At 38.6% G+C, this 24748-nt stretch overlaps 1 protein-coding gene and 1 non-coding gene across 2 annotated transcripts; both read left to right on the top strand.

Annotated features, from left to right (window-relative positions):
• The first annotated feature begins 5700 nt into the window (after positions 1 to 5700).
• Positions 5701 to 6081, top strand: LOC130966264 (uncharacterized). The gene has a single exon (XM_057891051.1). It carries the CDS (start codon positions 5701 to 5703, stop codon positions 6079 to 6081), a length of 381 nt encoding a protein of 126 aa, XP_057747034.1.
• Positions 6082 to 15432: 9351 nt separating this feature from the next.
• On the top strand, positions 15433 to 15536 carry LOC130970884 (small nucleolar RNA R71). Its single transcript, XR_009082131.1, has one exon. It is a non-coding gene; the product is annotated as a small nucleolar RNA R71 (small nucleolar RNA).
• The last annotated feature ends 9212 nt before the right edge of the window (positions 15537 to 24748 follow it).

Below are 24748 nucleotides of genomic sequence, written 5' to 3'. Positions count from 1 at the left end.
AGCTTATGATCCTGAGAACCCTTCAATGGAAGAGGTGAATTACATGGGAGAACCCTATGGAAACACCTATAATCCTTCATGGAGAAATCATCCAAATCTCTCATGGAAGGATCAACAGAGACCTCAACAAGGTTTCAACAACAATAATGGTGGAAGAAACAGGTTTGGCAATGGCAAGCCTTTTCCATCATCTTCTCAGCAACAGACAGAGAATTCTAAGCAGAGCTACTTTGACTTAGCAACCATGGTCTCTGATCTAATCAAAACCACTCAAAGTTTCATGACTGAAACAAGGTCCTCCATTAGAAACTTGGAGGCATAAGTGGGTCAGCTGAGTAAGAAAGTTACTGAACTCCCTCCTAGTACTCTTCCAAGCAATACAGAAGAGAATCGAAAAGGAGAGTGCAAGGCCATCAACATGGCCGAATTTGGAGAGGAGGAAGAGGCAGTGATCGCCACTGAGGAAGACCTCAATGGACGTCCACCGGCCTCCAATGAGTTCCCTAATGAGGAACCATGGGAATCTGAGGCTCACACTGAGACCATAGAGATTCCATTGGATTTACTTCTGCCATTCATGAGCTTTGATGAGTATTCTTCCTCTGAAGAAGACGAAGATGTCACTGAAGAGCAAGTTGCTAAGTACCTTGGAGCAATCATGAAGCTAAATGACAAGTTATTTGGTAATGAGACTTGGGAGGATGAACCCCCTTTGCTCAACAAAGAACTGGATGACTTGACTAGGCAGAGATTACCTCAAAAGAGACAGGACCCTGGGAAGTTCTCAATACCTTGTACCATAGGCACCATGACCTTTGAGAAGGCTCTGTGTGACCTAGGGTCAAGCATAAACCTCATGCCTCTCTCTGTAATGGAGAAGCTAGGGATCTTTGAGGTACAAGCTGCAAGAATCTCATTAGAAATGGCAGATAATTCAAGAAAACAAGCTTATGGACTTGTAGAGGATGTTCTGGTAAAGATTAAAGACCATTACATCCCTGCTGATTTCATAGTCCTAGAGACTGGGAAGTGCATGGATGAATCCATCATCCTTGGCAGACCCTTCCTAGCCACAGCAAAGGCTGTGATTGATGTTGACAGAGGAGAATTGATCATTCAAGTGAATGAAGAATCCTTTGTGTTTAAGGCTCAAGGATATCCCTCTGTAACCATGAAGAGTTTCTCTTAAAACAGAGTCAAACAGAACCCCCACAGTCAAACTCTAAGTTTGGTGTTGGGAGGCCATAACCAAATTCTAAGTTTGGTGTTGAACCCCCACATTCAAACTCTAAGTTTGGTGTTGGAGAGTTCCAACATTGCTCTGAGTATCTGTGAGGCTCCAAAAAATGATTCTTGAAGCAAGAAAAAAGCAGTGAATACAAAAAAAAAGAGAGAGATTATGTGCGAAAAAAAAGAGAGAGAGCAAGCAGAAAAAGCCAACAGCCCTTTAAACCAAAAGGCAAGGGTAAAAATAAAGTCGTGATCCAAGGCAAAAAAAGAGTGTGCTTAAGAACCCTGGACACCTCTAATTGGGGACTCTAGCAAAGCTGACTCACAATCTGAAAAGGTTCACCCAGTTATGTGTCTGTGGCATGTATGTATCCGGTGGTAATACTGGAAGACAAAGTGCTTTGGGCCACGGCCAAGACTCATAAAGTAGCTGTGTTCAAGAATCATCATACTTAACTAGGAGAATCAATAACACTATCTGGATTCTGAGTTCCTATAGCAATCATTCTGAATTTCAAGGATAGAGTGAGATCCAAAACTGTTCAGAGGCAAAAAGCTAAAAGCCCCGCTCATCTAATTAATACTGATCTTCATAGATGTTTTTGGAATTCATTGCATATTCTCTTCTTTTTATCTTATTTGATTTTCAGTTGCTTGGGACAAGCAACAATTTAAGTTTGGTGTTGTGATGAGCGGATAATTATATGCTTTTTGGCATTGTTTTTAGTATGTTTTTTAGTATGTTTTAGTTAGCTTTTTATATTTTATTAGTTTTAGTTAAAATTCACTTTTATGGACTTTACTATGAGATTGTGTGTTTTTCTGCGATTTCAGATTTTCTGCTGAAATTGAGGACCTGAGCAAAATCTGATTCAGAGGCTGAAAAGGACTGCAGATGCTGTTGGATTCTGACCTCCCTGCACTCGAAGTGGATTTTCTGGAGCTACAGAGACTCAATTGGCGCGCTCTTAATTGCGTTGGAAAGTAGACATCCTGGGCTTTCCAAGTCAGCTCAAGAATTCTGGCGTTAAACGTCGGAACTGGCACAAGAATGGGAGTTAAACGCCCAAACTGGCACAAAAGCTGGTGTTTAACTCCATGAAAAGTCTCTATACATGAAAGCTTCGATTCTCAGCCCAAGCACACACCAAGTGGGCCCAGAAGTGGATTTTTATGTCATTTACTCATCTTTGTAAACTCTAAGCTACTAGTTCTCTACAAATAGGTCCTTTTGCTAGAAAATCCTTTGATCATGTTTTATGATTGAACCCTCTTTGGGAGGCTGGCCATTCAGCCATGCCTAGACCTTGTTCTTATGTATTTTCAATGGTGGAGTTTCTACACATCATAGATTAAGGTGTGGAGCTCTGCTGTACCTCGAGTATTAATGCAATTACTATTGTTCTTCTATTCAATTCAGCTTATTCTTGTTCTAAGATATTCATTCACACCCAAGAACATGATGAATGTGATGATTATGTGATGCTCATCATCATTCTCACTTATGAACACGTTCTTGACAACCACTTCCCTTCTACAAGCAAACAAGGCTTGAATGTTTATCTCTTGAATTCCTTAATCAGAATCTTCGTGGTATAAGCTAGAATTGATGGCGGCATTCAAGAGAATTCGGAAGGTCTAAACCTTGTCTGTGGTATTCTGAGTAGGATTCAAGGATTGAATGACTATGACGAGCTTCAAACTCGCGATTGTGGGGCGTTAGTGACAGATGCAAAGGAATCACTGGATTCTACTCCGACATGATCAAGAACCGACAGCTGAATAGCCGTGCTGTGACAGAGCGCGTTGAAGTTCAACTGAGAGGATGGGACTGTAGCCATTGACAACGGTGATGCCCAACATACAGCTTGCCATGGAAAGGAGTAAGAAGGATTGGATGAAGATAGTAGGAAAGCAGAGAGGCGGAAGGGACAAAGCATCTCCATACGCTTATCTGAAATTCTCACCAATGAATTACATAAGTATCTCTCTCTTTATTTTATGTTTTATTTATCTTTTAATCATTAATCCTCCATAACCATTTGAATCCGCCTGACTGAGATTTACAAGATGACCATAGCTTGCTTCATACCAACAATCTCCGTGGGATCGACCCTTACTCGCGTAAGGTTTATTCTTAGACGACTCAATGCACTTGCTGGTTAGTTGTGCGAAGTTGTGATAAAGAGTTGAGATTGCAATTGAGCATACCATGTTGATGGCGCCATTTATGATCACAATTTCGTGCACCAACCACTTATCAAGAATCCCACATGAAGAGGATGAAGCACAACAACTTAAAGTGAACGAAAGCTTCCCTGATGATCAGTTAATGATGATTCAAGAAAGCCCTTGGTTTGCTGATATAACCAACATCAAGGCTATTGGGGAGCTGCCCACCAACATCAACAAGTACAGGAGGAGGAAGCTAATCAATGATACTAAACACTACATCTGGGATGAGCCCTACTTGTTTAAAAAAGGTGCTGATGGAATCTTGAGAAGGTGTATTTCACATAAGGAAGGGCAGGAAGTGCTGTGTTAATGCCATGGATCCACCTATGGAGGCCATTTTAGTGGAGATAGAACTGCAGCCAAGGTGCCGCAATGTGGATTTTTTTGGCCAACAATATTCAAAGATGCAAAGGAATTGGTGTCAAGATGCAATGAATGCTAAAGGGCTGGAAATTTACCCAAGAAAAATGAGATGCCACAAAGGTTCATCATGGAGTTGGATTTTTTGATGTATGGGGAATTGATTTTATGGGACCATTCCCATCCTCCTACTCAAACAACTATATGTTGGTGGCTGTAGATTATATGTCAAAGTAGGTAGAAGCCATAGCTACATCAACAAATGATAACAAGGTTGTGATAAGCTTCTTGCGAAGAAATATCTTCAGCCGATTTGGAGTTCCTATAACCCTTATTAGTAATGGAGGGACATATTTCTGCAATAAGCAACTTGAAGCACTCCTACTAAATTATGGAGTCAAGCACAAAGTGGCACCCCCATACCATCCACAGACAAATGATAAACTCCATTTTTAGGATTTATCATGTGTTGAATCTAGAGTATTTTGTCAACCTTTTCTCACATTTATTCAATGAAATAGCATGGTTTTTGTGATTCCTCTCTAAATTGTGCTTAAATGTGAAAACATGCTTTGATGCACTTATTTTTAAGTGAAATCGTGCCTAGCAAATTCACAGAGACTGTGGGGCCCAGTTTGGAACCAACTTTGGCACCAAAATGCTTAAAAGGACCAAGGATTGAAGGGGAAGGCATCATGGATTATTAGAGGCAATTAGTTAGTTTTGAGATCTAGTTTTATTTAGTTTTCTAGAGAGAGAAGCTCTCCTTTCTCTCTAAAATTAGGATTAGGTTAGATTAGAATTTCTTAGATCTAGGCTTTAATTTTTGCTTTCATCTACTTCTACCTTTTAATTCCTTGTTGTTACACCTTATTCTTCTATTCTCTTGTTGTAATTTCTTCTATTTTATTTTTATACTTTGTTGTTGAATTACTCTTGTTCCTTTTATTTTTTTAATGCAATTTGAGGTAATTCATGTTAATTGTGTTTTCTTTGATTGTTATTAATTCTTTGCAATTAGTAGTTGTTAGATTTTATTCTTGTTGTTGATTTACTATGCTTTCCTTTTTTGCCTTCTAAGTGTTTGACAAAATGGTTGGAAGGATGTTAGAGTAGATTTTACTGATCTTGGATTGGGATGGTAACTTAGGAATTCTTGAGTCACTAATGTCCAAGTGATTGATGATTGGGAGCCGTTGACTCTAGCCATCACTAATTGATTTAGTGGATAGCTAGGACTTATGGACTTGGATTGATATAGCTCATTTGACTTTCTTTTACTAGTTAGAGGATGATTTAATCGGATTGATCCTTGCCAATTCTCATGTTGTGGTTAGTGATAAGGATAGAGATCCTTGACCACCAAACCTTGCCAAGACCTTTTTAGCATTTGATTTTCATTGCCATTTACTTTTCCTTGTTTCTTATCCAAAACCCCAAAATATACAATTGATAACTAGTACCAAGAACACTACCCTGTAATTCCTTTGAGAGATGACCCGAGGTTTAAATACTTCGGTTATTAGATTTATTAGGGGTTTGTACTTGTGACAAACAGATTTTTTTATGAAAGGATTATTATTGGTTTAGAAACTATATTTGCAACGAGAGTCTATTTATGAAATTCTATACCACACAAAAATCCATTCATCAACAAATGGGCAAGTTGAGATCTCAAATAGAGAACTTAAAAGAATCCTTGAAAGGACTGTTGGTAACTCAAGAAAGGAATGGTCCAAAAGACTGGATGATGCACTATGGGCTTATAGGACAGCCTTTAAAATACCCATTGGTATGTCTCCATATCAATTGGTGTTTGGGAAGGCTTGTCATCTACCAGTAGAGCTTGAACATAGATTATTTTGGGCCCTAAAGATGTTGAACTTTGATAATCAAGCTGCTGGAGTAAGGAGGCTACTACAACTCAATGAGCTGGAAGAGTTCAGGAATCAAGCTTATGAGAATGCCAAGATTTACAAGGAAAACATAAAGAAGTGGCATGATCAAAAGATAGCAAGAAGAGTGTTTGTAGAAGGTCAAAAAATGCTACTGTACAACTCTAGGCTCAAGTTATTCCCAGGGAAGCTTAAGTCAAGGTGGTCTGGGCCTTTCACCATCCTTAAGGTGTCTCCCTATGGTCATGTAGAGCTCATGGAAGACAAGATGCAGAGGACTTTTACTGTGAATGGCCACTGGCTAAAGCACTACTTAGGGGACTCTTTGGAGGAGCAAAGAGTGAGCTACAACCTTAACTAAGGTGGAAGGAACGTCAAGCTAGTGACGTTAAAGAAGCGCTGGTTGGGAGGCACCCCAACACTCATATCCTTTAGATTTTTTGCTTTCTAGAAGTAGCTTAGGATTGTTGATTTAGGTAGTTTAAGTTCCAGTTTAATCCTTTTGATTTCTTGCTTTCTAGAAGTAGTTTGTAATTGTTAGCATGGATAGTTTAAGTATCAATTTAAAGTGTTTGTTAGTTAATTTTCTTATTTTCTTACTGTAAGTGCAATTTGTTGAACACACTTACTGATGATGATTGGTTGGACTGATAAACCAGCTAAAAAGCTAAGTTTGTTGTGGCCACTAACCCACTTAAGTTACGCTTACAACCATTTGAATGAATTAATTTTGAAAGTAAACCCAGAGATTAAGTTTGGTGTGGCCACCACCATATGAAGTTCACACAATAAGCCTAACATGAGTCAAGTTTGAAAGCATTTAGTAAATTGGTGAAGCATAAAAAGTCACTTTAATGTGTTCCGAAGGAATTAGAAGGGAAGGGATGTGAAAGAATTGTATTTATTTCACCCTTATGAACATATTAAAATCCAATGATTAACCCAATTTATTACATGAAAGGAAATTAAGTTTGGTATCCCAAAGGACATTCATCAATTACATTTTGAATGTATGATAATAAATGGAATGTGAAGAAGTTCTTTTTCACTAATGGGGTTTTCGGACTATATTTCCAGGAGAGAGGATGGGGCCCACATGATTGATGGTTCACTGAGACAAAGAGTCAAAGTGTACTTACACTTTGGAACTCAACATATGCAGGGAGGCCAAAAGGGATAAGGATTGGCACCTCTTCCCACGCTAGGTGCCACTCCCCAAGTGGGAAAACATTGAATTGCTTTTACTTCCCACCTTCCTACCTTCCAGACTACACTTCTTATTCCTATAAAAGCTACTCTCTTTTTCACCTTTCTTCACACTTCAAACCCTAACTTCACACGCAAAAAGAACCTCCACACTCTCCTTTCTCTTTTCTTTTCATTCTCTTTACTATTCTTTTTCTTTTCTTGATTGGGACAATCAAGTCCTAAGTTTGGTGTTGAAGCAAAACCTTGTTTTGCTTACTCCCATGGCACCACCAAGAGCTTCCTCACCAAAGAAGAGAAAGACCAAGGAACTAACTTTCGGATCCTCAAGCTTCAATGAATACAAGTTCCTCTCAGCATTCAACCAAAACCAATTTTATGGTTGGGTGAGTGAGAGGCAAATCATTCTGGAGGTGGGATTCCAACTTGGAAGGATTTTATGCTATTGCAGTGCCTCAACCTGGACAACCCTATGGATATCTTAGTTATATGAAGGGGAAAGCTATTGACTATAGCCCTTCCAACATAGATACGATGCTAAGGGTGAAGCAAACAAACTCCACCCGGAGCTATGAAGAAAGGGTGAAGCAACAAGACCTAGGGTTTGATGAGATTCTCAATGAAAAATGTGTGCTGAATGTGCAGTGGATTAATGACAAAGATGAAAGACCCAGCCAACTAACGAGAAGAGATTTAAACCCCCAAGCTATAGGGTGGATAGATTTTGTAAGAAGGTCTGTCAACCCCACATCCAACACTTCAGAGGTAACTTTGGAAAGGGCTGTGCTCATATACAGCATAATGATGGGAGAAAATGTTAATGTTGGGGGGAAATGATTGCCAACAACATCAATAGGGTGCTGAAAAGCACCAAGGATAGCACAAGGTTGACATTCCCTAGCATCATCCAAAGGTTGTGTGATGAGGCAGGGGTGGAAAAGATCATTGATGAAGTCTTGGTGGATCAAGACAAGCCCATAACTGCCAAAAAGATGGCCAAAGTGGTGGCTGTCAACCCACACTACAAGAAAAATACCCATTCAGCCACACTTTTTTTAAGCTACATTTCCAAAGCGTAGCCTATTCTATGAATAGGCAACGCTTTTCTCCATGTTGCCTTTTTATAAGAGAAAAGAATACACAATTGCGACATCATTTAAAAAGTGTAGCCTTAGGTATTATAGAAATCACTTATAAAGCGTAGCCTTAGGTTGATATCTATAAGTTCACTTTTCGTATCAAAGAGGACACTTTTAAAGGATAGCCTATTTGTTAAATTTTGGGTGCATTTTAAAAGTGGTGCCTAATGTATTTAGACCAAAAAACTTGACACTTAGTGAATTTTTTTCCTCTTTTTTTCCTGAAAACAAACTCACACTTGGTAAAATTTTTATCCATTCCCTCCAAATCTCACTCACCTCCAAAGCGCCTTTATCCCCATTCAGAAACCCTCGAAAGCTCACTCACCATCACGAAGTAGAAACCCTGCCTCCAAAGCTCCCCATCGTCGCCCCCCACTCACTCTCTTTACTCTCGCTATTGACCCTCTCACTCTCACTCTCGCCATTGACCCTCTCACTACAAGAAGAAACCCTCTCACTCTCGCCATTGATCGTCGTCGTCCCCCACTCACCACTCACCTGCACTCACCACTCTTCACATTGCTGCACTACTGACCGTTGCTCCTCTTTGCCATCTTGCACTGATCGTCGCTGTGCCGCCCTCATCATCGTCATCACCCCCAAATTAGAGAAAAGTGTTTGCCATCACCACTCACCACTCACGGTGTCACCACTCACCACTCCAGGAAGACTCTGCGCTCACAAATCTTCCCACTCAACTTCATCATCGCTTCTCTTCGCTGCGCGGTTATAACACGAAGACACTGCGCTCAATTGAAAGCCTTTCTTCATTCGCGAGGTTAGGGTTCTGATTTTAGGTTTCAATTTGGGGGTTTGGTACAATAATCTGTGACATCGTGAATTGATGAACATGCATGCTATTGTTGCAGCGCAGGAGAACTCGTAAATTTAGGGGTTTTATTCCATTAACACAGGTGAGCTTGGCCATGATTAGTTGCTACGCAGGAATACCAAGATTCATTGCTTATTGTGTTTGTTGCTTATTATTAGTTTTCTTTTTCTTTCAATTATACTAATTAATAGTTTCTAGTACTGTGTTGTTTCAATTCTTATTATTAGGTCTCAAGCTAAATTTGTTGGATTTTTGATGAACTCAAATAAAATAAAATACGGCTGTGAAAGTCTGATCCCTTAAATAATGTGTTAATCACCTGGTTACGATATTACCTGTTTTGTTTTCCTTTCCTTCACTATATTGACTCAATGACCCTTCTCCATGCAGGCCACTGTACATTTTCCACAATTTGAGAAGGAGAACATAGCAGATAAAGATGTTAGTGAAATTGTTCCAGAGAATAATTGATGCTTGTAAGTTCATGAATCATTCTAATACTTTTGAAGTGAAACTTGAATATCTGAAGTATGCACATCAAAGTCCGTTACACTTTTGAATATCTAAAATATGCACATGAATCAGTCACTGATAAGCATTAGCAGTATAGAAATGATCTTTGAATAAACACAACAATTTGGATGCATTTCTTAGGGATCCGTATAGCCTGCTCTATTTGTTCTTCCAACATTCGTCGCCAGAGTTTATTTTCCACCATGGTATTATGAGCAAGTTTATGACCAAGTGAAATAGAGTTTGATTCCAACCGCTTGCATTCTTTAAGTTAAATTTTAGTTTTAGCACAATGCTTGATCAGAATTGTACTTTTAGTTTATGGCTTGTTGGTGGACAAAATTGTGATCCTCAAAATTGGTCTCTTTGTACTTGTATGAAATTTAAATATTGGCTCTATCAAAAATACCCCAAAGAGATCATGGTATGATGAATTGGGATCTTAATAATCCTTGGTAATGGCACCAACAGCTTAGTGTTGTTGTTGGACCAAAAGAGTTACAGGCACTGTTAGAGAATCTCACAACTCCGTTCAACTAACCAGCAAGTGCACTGGGTCGTCCAAGTAATACCTTACGTGAGTAAGGGTCGATCCCACGGAGATTGTTGGTATGAAGCAGCTATGGTCACCTTGTAAATCTCAGTTAGGCAGATTAAATGGTTTATGATAAGTTCGAAAATAAATAATAAACAGAAAATAAAATAGTAAATAGTTACTCATATAATTCCATGGTGGGAATTTCAGATATGCATATGGAGATGCTGTGCTCCTCTCGAATCTCTACTTTCTTATTACATTCATCCAATCCTTCTTACTCCTTTCCATGGCAAGCTGTATGTAGGGTATCACCGTTGTCAATGGCTACATCCCATCCTCTTAGTGAAAATGGTCCTATGCTCTGTCACAGCAAGGCTAATCATCTGTCGGTTCTCAATCAGGTTGGAATAGAATCCCTTCATTCTTTTGCGTCTGTCACTAACGCCCAGCCTTCGGGAGTTTGAAGCTCATCACAGTCATTCAATCCCAGAATCCTACTCGGAATACCACAGACAAGGTTAGACTTTCCGGATTCCCGGAATCCTACTCGGAATACCACAGACAAGGTTAGACTTTCCGGATTCCCATGAATGCCGCCATCTATCTAGCTTATACCACGAAGATTCTGTTGGGGAATTTAAGAGATATGCGCCCGGCCTAAGGTAGAACGGATTATCACATTCATCAAGTTGAAGTGCAACGTATATCTTGGAATAAGAATAAGGAGAATTGAATAGAAAGTAGTAGTAATTGCATTGAAACTTGAGGCACAGCAGAGCTCCACACCCTTAATCTATGGTGTGTAGAAACTCCACCGTTGAAAATACATAAGTGAAAGGTTTAGGCATGGCCGAATGGCCAGCCCCCATGATCTGAGAACTAATCGTCCCAAGATGTCTAATACACTAGTAAAAGGTTCTATTTATACTAAACTAGCTACTAGGGTTTACATGAGTAAGTAATTGATGCATAAATCCACTTCCGGGGCCAAATTGGTGTATGTTTGGGCTGAGCTTGATCTATCCACGAGCTGAGGCTTTTATTGGAGTTGAATGCCAAGTTGTAACATGTTTTGGGCGTTCAACTCTGGGTTGTGACGTGTTTCTGGCGTTTGACTCCAGACAGCAGCATGTACTTGGCGTTGAGCGCCACTTTACGTCATCAATTCCCAAATAAAGTATAAACTATTATATATTGCTGGAAAGCTCTGGATGTATACTTTCCAAAGCCGTTGAGAGCGCGCCATTTGGAGTTCTGTAGCTCCAGAAAATCCATTTCCAGTGCAGGGAGGTCAGAATCCAACAGCATCAGCAGTCCTTTTGTCAGCCTCCTATCAGAGTTTTGCTCAAGTCCCTCAATTTCAGCCAGAATTTACCTGAAATCACAGAAAAACACACAAACATATAGTAACATCCAGAAATGTGAATTTAACATAAAAACTAATGAAAACATCCCTAAAAGTAGCTTGAACTTACTAAAAACTACCTAAAAACAATGCCAAAAAGCGTATAAATTATCCGCTCATCACAATACCAAACTTAAATTGTTGCTTGTCCCCAAGCAACTTGAAAATCAAATAGGATAAAAAGAAGAGAATATACTATAAATTCCAAAATATCAATGAATATTAATTCTAATTAGTTGAGCGGGACTTGTAGCTTTTTGCTTCTGAACAGTTTTGGCATCTCACTTTTTCCTTTGAAGTTCAGAATGATTGGCATCTCTTGGAACTTAGAATTTCAGATAGTGTTATTGATTCTCCTAGTTAAGTTTGTTGATTCTTGAACACAACTACTTTTATGAGTCTTGGCCGTGGCCCTAAGCACTTTGTTTTCCAGTATTACCACCGGATACATAAATGCCACAGACACATAACTGGGTGAACCTTTTCAGATTGTGACTCAGCTTTGCTAGAGTCCCCAGTTAGTGGTGTCCAGAGCTCTTAAGCACACTCTTTTGCTTTGGATCACGACTTTAACCACTCAGTCTCAAGCTTTTCACTTGGATCTGCATGACACAAGCACATGGTTAGGGACAACTTAGTTTAGCCGCTTAGGCCTAGATTTTATTTCCTTGGGCCCTCCTATCCATTGATGCTCAAAGCCTTGGATCCTTTTTACCCTTGCCTTTTGGTTTTAAGGGCTAGTGGCTTTTTCTGCTTGCTTTTTCTTTCTTTCTTTCTATTTTTTTCGCCACTTTTTTTTTCACAAGCTTTTGCTTTTTCACTGCTTTTTCTTGCTTCAAGAATTAATTTTCATGATTTTTCAGATTGTCAATAACATTTCTCTTTGTTCATCATTCTTTCAAGAGCCAACAATTTTAACATTCATAAACAACAAGATCAAAAATATGCACTGTTCAAGCATTCATTCAGAAAACAAAAAGTATTGTCACCATATCAATCTAATTGAGCTAAATTCAAGGATAAATTCGAAATTCATGTACTTCTTGTTCTTTTGATTTAAAACATTTTTCTTTTAAGAGAGGTGAAGGATTAATGGATTTTATTCATAGCTTTAAGACATAGTTACTACATACTAATGATCATGAAGTAGAGACACAAAACATAGATGAACATATAACATAAAAACGAAAAACAGAAAAATAAGAACAAGGAATGAGTCCACCTTAGTGAGGATGGCGCCTTCTTGAAGAACCAATGGTGCTCTTTGAGCTCCTTTATGTCTCTTCCTTGCTTCTGTTGGATGATCCCTAGTAATTTTGGTGTTCCGATCCTTAGTTGCTCCCAATAATTGTGTGGAGGACAATTTATCCCCTGAGGTATCTTAGGGATCTCTTGATTTGCAGTCAAATGTTCTACCACTGAGCTATAAACCCTTTAGATGAGTCTTTCCATCTCCCATGACTCAGAGGTGGAAGCTTTTGTCTTCTCTTTTCTCTCTCTTTTTTTTTTGAGGTTTCTCTGGCCTTAGGTGCCATCAATGGTTATGGAAAAACAAAAAGCTATGCTTTTACCACACCAAACTTAGAAAATTGCTTGCCCTCGAGCAAGAGAAGAAAGAAAAGATGAAAAATAAGAAGAAAATATGGAGGAGATGGAGGGATGTGTGTATTCGGCTATATGGGTGGGATTGGGTGGGAAAGAGATTTTGAATTTTGAAGGTAGGTGGGGTGTATGGGGAAGAGTGGATGGATGTGAGTGGTGAATGGAAAACAGCAGGGATGACCATGAATGGAGAGAGAGAGGGCGAGGTAGGTGGGGATCCTGTGAGGTTCACAGATCCTGAGGTGATCCTGTGGGGTCTACAGATCCTGAGGTGTCAAGGATTTACATCCCTGCACCAATTAGGCATGTAAAAGGCCTTTGCATACCATTCTGGCGTTTAAACGTCGAGGTGATGCACGTTCTGGGCGTTCAATGCCCAGATGCAGCATGTTTCTGGCGTTGAACGCCAGTTCCATGCTTGTTACTGGCGTTCAGCGCCAGCTTTCCTCAAGGCACATTCCTGGCGTTTAAACGCCAGGATGTTGCTTGTTTCTGGCGTTTAGCGCCAGATTCATGCTCTGTTCTGGCGTTGAACGCCAGCCAGATGCTCCTTACTGGCGTTGAACGCCAGTATGTCCTCCCTCCAGGGTGTGATTTTTCTTCTGCTGTTTTTGATTCTGTTTTTAATTTTTATATTTTTTTCGTGACTCCACATGATCATGCACCTAATAAAACATAAAATAACAATAAAATAAAATAAAAATTAGATAAATAAAATTGGGTTACCTCCCAACAAGCGCTTCTTTAATGTCAATAGCTTGACAGTGGGCTCTCATGGAGCCACAAGGTGATCAGGTCAATGTTGTAAAACTCCCAACACCAAACTTAGAGTTTGGATATGGGGTCCTAACACCAAACTTAGAGTTTGGTTGTGGCCTCCCAACACCAAACTTAGAGTTTGACTGTGGGGGCTCTTCTTGACTCTGAACTGAGAGAAGCTCTTCATGCTTACTCTCTTTTGTCACAGAGGGATGGCCATGTGCCTTAAACACAAGGTAGTCCCCATTCAATTGAAGGACTAATTCATCTCAATTGACATCTATCACAGCTCCTGCTGTGGCTAGGAAATGTCTTCCAAGGATGATACACTCATCCTTCTCCTTCCTAGTGTCTAAGATTATGAAATCAGCAGGTATCTAAAGGCCTTCAACCTTTACTAACACGTCCTCTACTACTCCATAAGCTTGTCTTAATGACTTGTCTGCCAATTGTAATGAGAACAAGGCAGGTTGTACCTCAATGATCCCCAGCTTCTCCATTACAGAGAGTGGCATAAGGTTTATCCCTGACCCCAGATCACATAGAGCTTTTTCAAAGGTCATGGTGCCTATGGTACAAGGTATCAATAACTTGCCAGGATCTTGTCTCTTTTGAGGTAAAATTTGCTGAATCCAGGTATCTAGTTCATTAATGAGCAAGGGAGGCTCACTTTCCCAAGTCTCATTACCAAACAACTCGGTATTCAGCTTCATGATAGCTCCTAAATATTGAGCAACTTACTCTCCAGTCACATCTTCATCCTCTTCAGAGGAAGAATAGTCTTCAGAGCTCATGAATGGCAGAAGGAGATTTAATGGAATCTCTATGGTCTCTATATGAGCCTCAGATTCCTTTGGATCCTTAATAGGAAACTCCTTCTTGCTTGAGAGACGTCCCAGGAGGTCTTCCTCACTAGGATTTTCGTCTTCCTCCTCCCTTTTGCATTCGGCCATATTGATTACATCAATGGCTTTGCACTCCCCTTTAGGATTCTCTTCTGTATTGCTTGGGAGAATACTGGGAGGAGTTTCAATGACTTTCTTACTCAGCTGGCCCACTTGTGCCTCCAGATTTCTGATGGAGGATCTTGTTTCACTCATGAAACTGAAAGTGGCCTTCGATAGATCAGAGACTAGATTGGCTAAATTAGAAGTGTTTTGTTCAGAATTCTCTGTCTGTTGCTGAGAAGATGATGGAAAAGGCTTGCTATTGCTCATCCTATTGCGTCCACCATTGTTAAAGCCTTGTTGATGCTTTTGTTGATCCTTCCATGAGAAATTTGGATGATTTCTCCATGATGAATTATAGGTGTTTCCATAAGGTTCACCCATGTAATTAACCTCTGCCATTGCAGGGTTCTCAGGATCATAAGCTTCTTCAAAAGCTGCCTCTTTAGTACTGTTGGATACATTTTGCCATCCATTCAGACTTTGAGAAATCATGTTAACTTGCTGAGTCAACACTTTGTTCTGAGTCAATATGGTATTCAGAGCATCAATTTCAAGAACTCCCTTCCTTTGAGGTGTCCCATTATTCACGGAATTCCTCTCAGAAGTGTACATGAATTGGTTATTTGCAACCATGTCAATGAGTTCTTGAGCTTCTGCAGGTGTTTTCTTTAGGTGAATGGATCCACCTGCAGAATGGTCCAATGACATTTTCGAAAACTCAGATAGACCTAATAGAATATATCTAATATGGTCCATTCTGAAAACATGTCAGATGGACACCTTTTGGTCAACTGCTTGTATCTTTCCCAAGCTTCATAGAGGGATTCACCATCTTTTTGCTTGAAGGTTTGAATATCCACTCTAAGCTTGCTCAGCTTTTGAGGAGGAAAGAATTTATCCAAGAAAGCCGTGACCAGCTTATCCCAGGAGTCCAGGCTATCCTTAGGTTGTGAATCCAACCATATTCTAGCTCTGTCTCTTACAGCAAAAGGGAAAAGCATGAGCCTGTAGACTTCAGGATCTACTCCATTCGTCTTAACAGTCTCACAGATCTGCAAGAACTCAGTTAAAAACTGATAAGGATCTTCAAATGGAAGTCCATAGAACTTGCAGTTTTATTGCATTAAGGCAACTAGCTGAGGTTTCAGCTCAAAATTGTTTGCTCCAATGGCAGGAATGGAGATGCTTCTTCCATCAAATTTGGACGTGGGTTTGGTAAAGGCACCAAGCATCCTTCTTGCATTATCATTATTAGGTTCGGCTGCCATCTCCTTCTCTTGTTCGAAAATTTCTGAAAGGTTACTTCTGGATTGTTATAGTTTAGCTTCTCTTAGTTTCCTCTTCAAAGTCCGTTCAGGTTCAGGATCAGCTTTAACAAGAGTGCTTTTGTCCTTGTTCCTGCTCATATGAAAGAGAAGAAAACAAGAAAAGAAAGAGGAATCCTCTATGTCACAGTATAGAGATTCCTTTATGTTAGTAGAAAAAGAAAGGGGAGAAGAGTGAAGAAGAGTGGGTTCGGATATTTAGATGAAGAGAGGTGAAGAGAAGTGTTAGTAAATAAACCACTGGCCTCCAATGAGTTCCCTAATGAGGAACCATGGGAATCTGAGGCTCACACTGAGACCATAGAGATTCCATTGGATTTACTTCTGCCATTCATGAGCTCTGATGAGTATTCTTCCTCTGAAGAGGACGAAGATGTCACTGAAGAGCAAGTTGCTAAATACCTTAGAGCAATCATGAAGCTAAATGACAAGTTATTTGGTAATAAGACTTGGGAGGATGAACCCCTTTTGCTCACCAAAGAACTGAATAACTTGACTAGGCAGAGATTACCTCAAAAAGGATAGGACCCTGGGAAGTTCTCAATACCTTGTACCATAGGCACCATGACCTTTGAGAAGGCCCTGTGTGACCTAGGGTCAAGCATAAACCTCATGCCTCTCTCTGTAATGGAGAAGCTAGGGATCTTTGAGGTACAAGCTGTAAGAATCTCACTAGAGATGGCAGCAAATTCAAGAAAACAAGCTTATGGACTTGTAGAGGATGTTTTGGTAAAGGTTGAAGACCATTACATCCCTGCTAATTTCATAGTCCTAGAGACTGGAAAGTGCATGGATGAATCCATCATCATTGGCAGACCCTTCCAAGCCACAGCAAAGGCTGTGATTGATGTTAACAGAGGAAAATTGATCATTTAAGTGAATGAAGAAATCTTTTGTGTTTAAGGCTCAAGGATATCCCTCTGTAACCATGGAGAGGAAGCATGAAGAGCTTATCTCAAAACAGAGTCAAACAGAGCCCCTACAGTCAAACTCTAAGTTTGGTGTTGGGAGGCCACAACCAACTTCTAAGTTTGGTGTTGAACCCCCACATTCAAACTCTAAGTTTGGTGTTGGGAGGTTCCAACATTGCTCTGAGTATCTGTGAGGCTCCATGAGAGCCCACTGTCAAGCTACTGACATTAAAGAAGCGCTTGTTGGGAGGCAACCTAATGTTATATTTATCTATTTTCCTTTGTTATTTTATATTTTCTGTAGGTTGATGATCATGTGAAGTCACAAAATCAATTGAAAAAGCAAAAATAGAATGAAAAACAGAAAGAAAAACAGCACACCCTGGAGGAAAACCTTGCTGGCATTTAAACGCTAGTAAGGGCAGCAAATGGGCGTTTAACGCCCAATCTGGCACCATTCTGGGCGTTTAACGCTAGAAAGGGGCACCAGACTGGCGTTTAATGCCAGGAAGGGGCAAGAAGCAGGCGTTAAACGCCAGAAATGGGCACCAGCCCGGCGTTTAACGCCAGAATTGGCAGAAGGAGCATTTTTGCTCGCCACTTGGTGCAGGGATGAACTATCCTTGACACCTCAGGATCTTTGGAACCCACAGTATCCCCACATACCCCACCACTCTCTCTCTTCATCACCCATTCACCAATCACCTCAACACCCTTTCCCCGAAAATCCCTCACCTATCAAATCTCACCATTCTCTTCACCACTCACATCCATCCTTCATAAAACCCCACCTACCTCACCATTCAAATTCAAACCACTTTACCTCCCAAACCCTCCCATACATGACCGAACCCTACCCCTCTCCCCACCCTTATATAAACCCATCTTCACTCATTCATTTTCACGCAACACCTTCCTCTCTCACCTGCAAACTCTTTTTCTCCTATTTGTGTGCTAAACGGCAACGGCCATGGAAGCTTCTGCTCGGCGGGCTCGACGGCGACTGGTAACAGTGGCGGCATCTCCCCTTTCTCCACCGTGGGCTCTCTCGTTCCTCTCTCACTCTCCCTCAGTTGGCCCAATCGACAGTGATGGCGACGTGGGTTCAAAATGGTGATGCCTCTCCTTCGACACGGCTGGACGACGACGCGACACGGCACGGTGAGTGGCTGTTCCAGGCCGGTAGTAGCGCGCGATGGAGGAGACGGCGGTGAGGCAGCAGACTCGACAGGTTGGATGATGGCGCGGTGAAGCTCCTACTCTTTCCCTCAGCTCGACGGCGACGGTGGCGAGGCCCAGCCCGCGCTGTCTCCCTTTGCTTCCCTCTCTTTCTCAGATCTTTCTCTCTGTTTCCCCATTTCTTCAGTGTATGCGTTTGTACGTTGAAAGAGGGTGAGGCTGCGGCGGTTAGGTTTAGGAATTGAGGAAATTAGGGTTCTGAGTTAATTTTAGGAATTAGGGTTAGAAATTAGGGATTTTATAAAATAATATAGATAGATATGAATAGATATTTTGATAAAATTGGAGGGTAGAGTAATTTTAAAATCAAATATACTCTCTTAAAAATATTTAGGAACATTATTTATCAACATATTGCTAAGTTAAATCAATTATTTCTAATTTACATTATAAAATGAACAAGTTAATTATATTTTGTAAAGTATAATTTAAATTCAAATATCAATTTTCTAGATTAAATCATACAAATCTCTATTATTTTTCTATCTCTGAAACTTTAATTTCAATTTATAAAATAATTAATTATATTAAAAATTGTACATAAATATTAATTGACTTAAACTTAAAGTATTTATAAATATCAATCTAATCATTTCTAATAAAATAATTTCTAGGAGTTCAAATTAATAACATAATTCATTTAAAATAGAATTTATTTATATTAAGTTATACAATTCTTTCTTATTTTTCAATTACCAAAATTATAACTTCAATTATACCAAATATCTAATAAAATTTATATAAAAATTCTAATTAATTTAAACTTCAATTATCATGAAACTCTATTTAATCACCTTTAGCAAAATAATTTTCTTAAATCACAAATAACTAATTATTTGATTTTCAAAAACTAGGGTTGTTACATTCTACGCACCTTAGAAAAATTTTCGCCCTCGAAAATTGCTTGAATAAAATAAATTCAAACTTAAATCAAAGAAAACAGAATATATGAATAGAAACATAGGCATTGTTAAGGATGAATATTCAAAGAGTCAGATTCATAGGCAAGCAAAGTTATACAAGAATGACAAGGTATGGTTGGGAAATAATCAAATCACATTCTAAGGAGAAAATTCAAACTAGAGAATTCCAGTGAAAGCAACTAAGAAAAAGATGGCACGAGTTTGCGTGGCACGAATAAAGATTACACGTCAAAACGAAACTAACTTTATAACTTCTAACGCTCCCAAACCCCGTGATTCGCATTACCTATTCTTCTATTTCGTCTATGATAACCCATTAGTGTTCCCATATACATAAATCATTAGTATTAAGTTGGCCAGACCTAATACCATGAGGCATGCAATGGTAAACCAATAGTGTTAATCATCAGACAGTCATGCAAATAAAACACAAATTCTTGTTATTAGAACAAGTCACAAAGCATGACAGACACTCAGAGTATGCAGTGAAGCATAGTCAGTCCATTCCCAAGGCTCTAACAGGAACAAACTGCTCTGATACCATTTGTAACGACCCAACTTCCAGAACGTCATGATCGTACCGAAAGTAAGGCGTTACCAACCTGCTTTCCTTTATTAACTATTTACTATTGAGCATCTAGTTCGATATTGCGATCCAGTTTTAGTAAAAATACCAGAAAATTTTGTTTTTATTTATCAAATCATATAGCAAGCATCACCAAGTAATAATAATCACATAATTATTAATAATAATATCTGTCATACAAAAGATTTCAAATAAAACTCACATACAAATCCTATCCCTCTGTATAAAATAAAAATGTTAAGCAATAAGAGCGAGGGAACTTCTATGAAAGTAACTTAACTCATAAGTAAATTATATAATCTCCCGCAGCTTCAAACTGGGTCTTCAAACCTGCGTCACTGAAAAGGTGGAGGATTTTGGGGTGAGAACAAACCACACGTTCTCAGTAGGGAATGGGAATGCCGTAAAAGTAATGAAATAGAATGCAAATAAGTAACATACTCGAGGAAACTATATTTTTATCAAAACTCTTTGAAAATACTACTCTTGGTTTTACTTTAGCTAGTTAATTACCTCTTTCAAAATTATAAACTCAAAACAAATTCCAAAATATAAAACTGGTCACTTCTACATTTTTCAACCACATAGTTAATTTTCAGTCACAACGTCAATTCTTAATCATCATCATACATTCACCAACTAATAGCACTATAAGAGATTCAATTCAACACACAAACAAGTCACCAAGACAAATAGTACAATCACAAGGGAAGTACAATGAGCAAATTCAATCAAATGCAGACGCGCAAACAAGGATGATGCATGTCTAGCCCTAGTGCAGGTAATGAGCTCATTTGTCGATTACATACCCGCTCCCGACGTTACCCAGCAACCTCTGTCTGGATAAGGCTTTCCTGTTGGCAATATCCACTGCAAGCAACCTTTGTCTTGCAGGGTATCCACTGCAAGCAACCTTTGTCTTGCAGGGCGGCACTTATTAGCCGTTATACGCCCAACAGACTCACTGTAAGCAACCTCTGTCTTACAGGAGCAACAACAAACTCACTGTAAGCAACCTCTGTCTTACAGGAGCAACAACACACTCACTGTAAGCAACCTCTGTCTTACAGGAGCACATTCATCTTGATACCTCTGTAAGCAACCTCTGTCTTACAGCAAAGCATTATAGCAAGGTATCCCAGGAAAGTGTTCTCAGTGGTCGTACCACCATCTATCTGACTGCCTTCACGCAGCAGATCATTACATAGTCATTCTCAGGAGTTGCCATAACGCAACAAATGAATATCTCTTGGGTTGCTTCAAGCAACAAATGACCTTTCAACAGGTCCTCTACTTTTATTCTCTTTTAAAATCATAAATACGCAAGCGGGACAAAACCCACGCCCTTGCCAATAATTTCATAAAATGAATATCTTTCCTCAAAAGAATCAGTGTAATTATCATCATAAGTTATCATTCTCATTATTCATTTCTAGTTACATATTCTTACACAATATCTCTCTCTTTCTTTATTCAATCATGTTGTACAAACCTTACGACTTCCACTTTTGCAACCTCTTAACTCAAACCAATTTTAAAACCACTTCCTAGTTTAATTTTCTTTCAAAAGACTCAAGAAAATCATTTATTTTAGATTTGCTAAATACTTTTCAAAACATCACCCTCTTACTAAAAGTAACCATATAAAACTCTTTTTCAAGTTTAATAACTTCCCAAAGACTCAAAGACCATCTCTCTTTATCATTCAAATTCAAATATTATATATTCATTAAACTTCTAAAAAGTAATCCTTTATTGCAAACCCCAAGCTTACCTCTCTTCATATTAAATAAATCTCAAAACATAACTTCTTTTATAAATATTTCAAACTTGAACATAAACCTTTTCTTAATAATTAAAATTCAAAATAGTATAATTTTTTCTTACCTAAATAAAATTCAAAACCTAATTCATTCTATTATTAGTGAATCAATTCTAATAAAATCGTTTTCGTAATAGATTCAGCCCACACATAATGCTTTAATCACTAAATAAAACTTAAATAATATAACTTTCCAAATCCAGTTCTTATAAAATAACGTTTCCAAATAAAACCTCAAATTTTACAAAATTTCAGCAACACCTCCTCTAAAACTCGGACTTAGCCACCCTTACGGGTTCCTCTTTCTCAACAAATCTCCAATTCTTTTATCAGCAGTTATCACAACAGAAACTCAATAATCATCTCATCATAAATCAGTTTGAAAACCAACATCCTAACATTAATTAAAATCAGAGTTTCTATAAACCATTCTTTAAAAAGTAAACTAGTTCAGCTTCAAGAATTCATAACTAATATTTAAAACACAAACTTTTTCATATTTCTAGTTATTCTTAAAGTAATTTAGTTATTAGCAAAGTTACCATTTTATTCTAAAGATCATATTTTAAGAAAATAGTTCAGTGGTCAACCTTCAATTCTTTAACCGTCCTCAAAATCAACTCTAATTAGACTTAAATCAACAATAATAACCAACTTGGCATAATCAACTAAAATCAGAATTTCCAGCAATCCTAAAATAATCAGAAAAACCCGTAACAATCACGGCCTTAAATCAAAGTAAACCTCATCAGTTAATTACTCACGGCAACGAAGCCATTCAATATCACAGCCATAACCTGAACTCAGTTCACATCCGTATCCAACTTCAATTATAACTCAGAATAATTTCCACAACTAACTTTTCTCAAATACATTTCATTCAATAATTACATCATCATATTTCAATTTAATAAGTAACATTAAATGAATCACCACTTGCAGCCACATTTCAACCTGTTCCAACCCATCACAAGTCCATTTCACAGCCATTCCAATATATTAAAATTCCAATTCAATATCAAATAATTCAAAATAACTCACGCAAGATCAAAATCTCAGCCATCCCATCACAAAATCAGTAATTCAAAATACAATTCACAACCATATTCCAGCCAATTCAGTAATATCACATAAGATCAGAATTTCCAACAAATCCATCAAAATTAGAACACCAATATCAATTACAGCTTCAAACACTCACAACAACAAAACCTAAAGACATTCACAGCAACAATCCAAACTCAATTCATCAATTATCCATACAACCGCTTTTCAATAATTAACTCAGCATTTTTCAATTTAATAAGTTACACTAAATTAATCATTAATTACAACATCTAAGTTCAATCACAGCTCAGAATAATCACAACGATTAACTAATTTCAAATGCATTTCAAGTCATTCATGTCAATTAAGAAATTCTTAACCATTGTTAACCATTTGCACTTATCCAATAACTTGGTAGGCATTCTAAATTAAAAACATTTAACTTTAAAAATAAATCCCCTACCTCGATTAGTTGAATTCACATAGATTAAACATGGAAACTCCCTTCTCTTTTAATTTTTATGGCAGCAGCAAGCACACAACTAAAGCAGCAGCATTGTCAATCTCTTATGGCAGTGACGATGGTTGCAGCGAGACAAGGATTCGAATTGGATAAGAATCAAAAGCAAACATAGCTCTAGAAGAATCAAAACAATTCAAAGACTATAATTGAATTAAAACAAGAACATGGCAATTAAAAGTGACAAAATAAAACGTGCCAAATAGGTCAGAGCCAAGTAGAAGAGCAAACCAGAATCAATGTAATAGGATTCGGAACCAACAGCAGCAACGGTGACATCAGTTCTTTCGGAGCAAGAACAACAACGATCTCAGCATCAATTATGCTTTTTTTGAACAGTAAACCAGCAACGACTAAAACAGTAATCCATAATTCTATAATTAAGCCAGGAAGGAACAGAGGAACAAGATAAAAACAGAGCAAGGTTTAAAGCGTTACAATTTCATGAATAGGAGAATTAAAATCAGAACAAGGCTGGTGCTGTCTTCGACACTGGTGGCGGTGCACAACTCACCGGCGACTGAGGCAGCAACGTAGACAAGGCTTCCCCTCGGTGGTGAGAAGCGGTGGTGGCACGCAGCGGTGGTAACTTCGGCGACGACAAGGCCTGGCGGTGGTTGAACAACAACGAACGGCGGCGCAACACCTTCCTCTCTCACCTACAAACTCTTTTTCTCCCACTTGTGTGCTCAATGGCAACGGCCATGGAAGCTTCTGCTCGGCGGGCTCGACGGCGACTGGTAACAGTGGCGGCATATCCCCTTTCTCCACCGTGGGCTCTCTCGTTCCTCTCTCACTCTCCCTCTGTTGGCCCAATCGACAGTGATGGCGACGTGAGTTCAAAACGGTGATGCCTCTCCTTCGACACGGCTGGACGACGACGCGACACGGCACGGTGAGTGGCGGTTTCAGGCCGGCAGTAGCGCGCGATGGAGGAGACGGCGGTGAGGCAGCAGACTCGACAGGTTGGATGATGGTGCGGTGAAGCTCCCTCTCTTTCCCTCAGCTCGACGGTGACGGCGGTAAGGCCCAGCCAGCGCTGTCTCCCTTCGCTTCCCTCTCTTTCTCAGATCTTTCTCTCTGTTTCCCCATTTCTTCAGTGTATGCGTTTTTACGTTGAAAGAGGGTGTGGCTGCGGCGGTTAGGTTTAGGAATTGGGGAAATTAGGGTTCTGAGTTAATTTTAGGAATTAGGGTTAGAAATCAGGGACTTTATAAAATAATATAGATAGATATGAATATATATTTTGATAAAATTGGAGGGTAGAGTAATTTTAAAATCAAATATACTCTCTTAAAAATATTTAGGAACATTATTTATCAACATATTGCTAAGTTAAATCAATTATTTCTAATTTACATTATAAAATGAACAAGTTAATTATATTTTGTAAAGTACAATTTAAATTCAAATATCAATTTTCTAGATTAAATTATACAAACTCTATTATTTTTCTATCTCTGAAACTTTAATTTCAATTTATAAAATAATTGATTATATTAAAAATTGTACATAAATATTAATTGACTTAAACTTAAAGTATTTATAAATATCAATCTAATCATTTCTAATAAAATAATTTCTAGGAGTTCAAATTAATAACATAATTCATTTAAAATAGAATTTATTTAAATTAAGTTATACAATTCTTTCTTATTTTTCAATTACCAACATTATAACTTTAATTATACCAAATATCTAATAAAAT

Source organism: Arachis stenosperma, chromosome 3 (assembly GCF_014773155.1).
Source record: "Arachis stenosperma cultivar V10309 chromosome 3, arast.V10309.gnm1.PFL2, whole genome shotgun sequence".
Taxonomy (NCBI): Eukaryota; Viridiplantae; Streptophyta; class Magnoliopsida; order Fabales; family Fabaceae; genus Arachis; species Arachis stenosperma.
The sequence above is the reverse complement of the archived record's forward strand: the minus strand, read 5'-3'. Positions and strand labels throughout refer to the sequence as shown.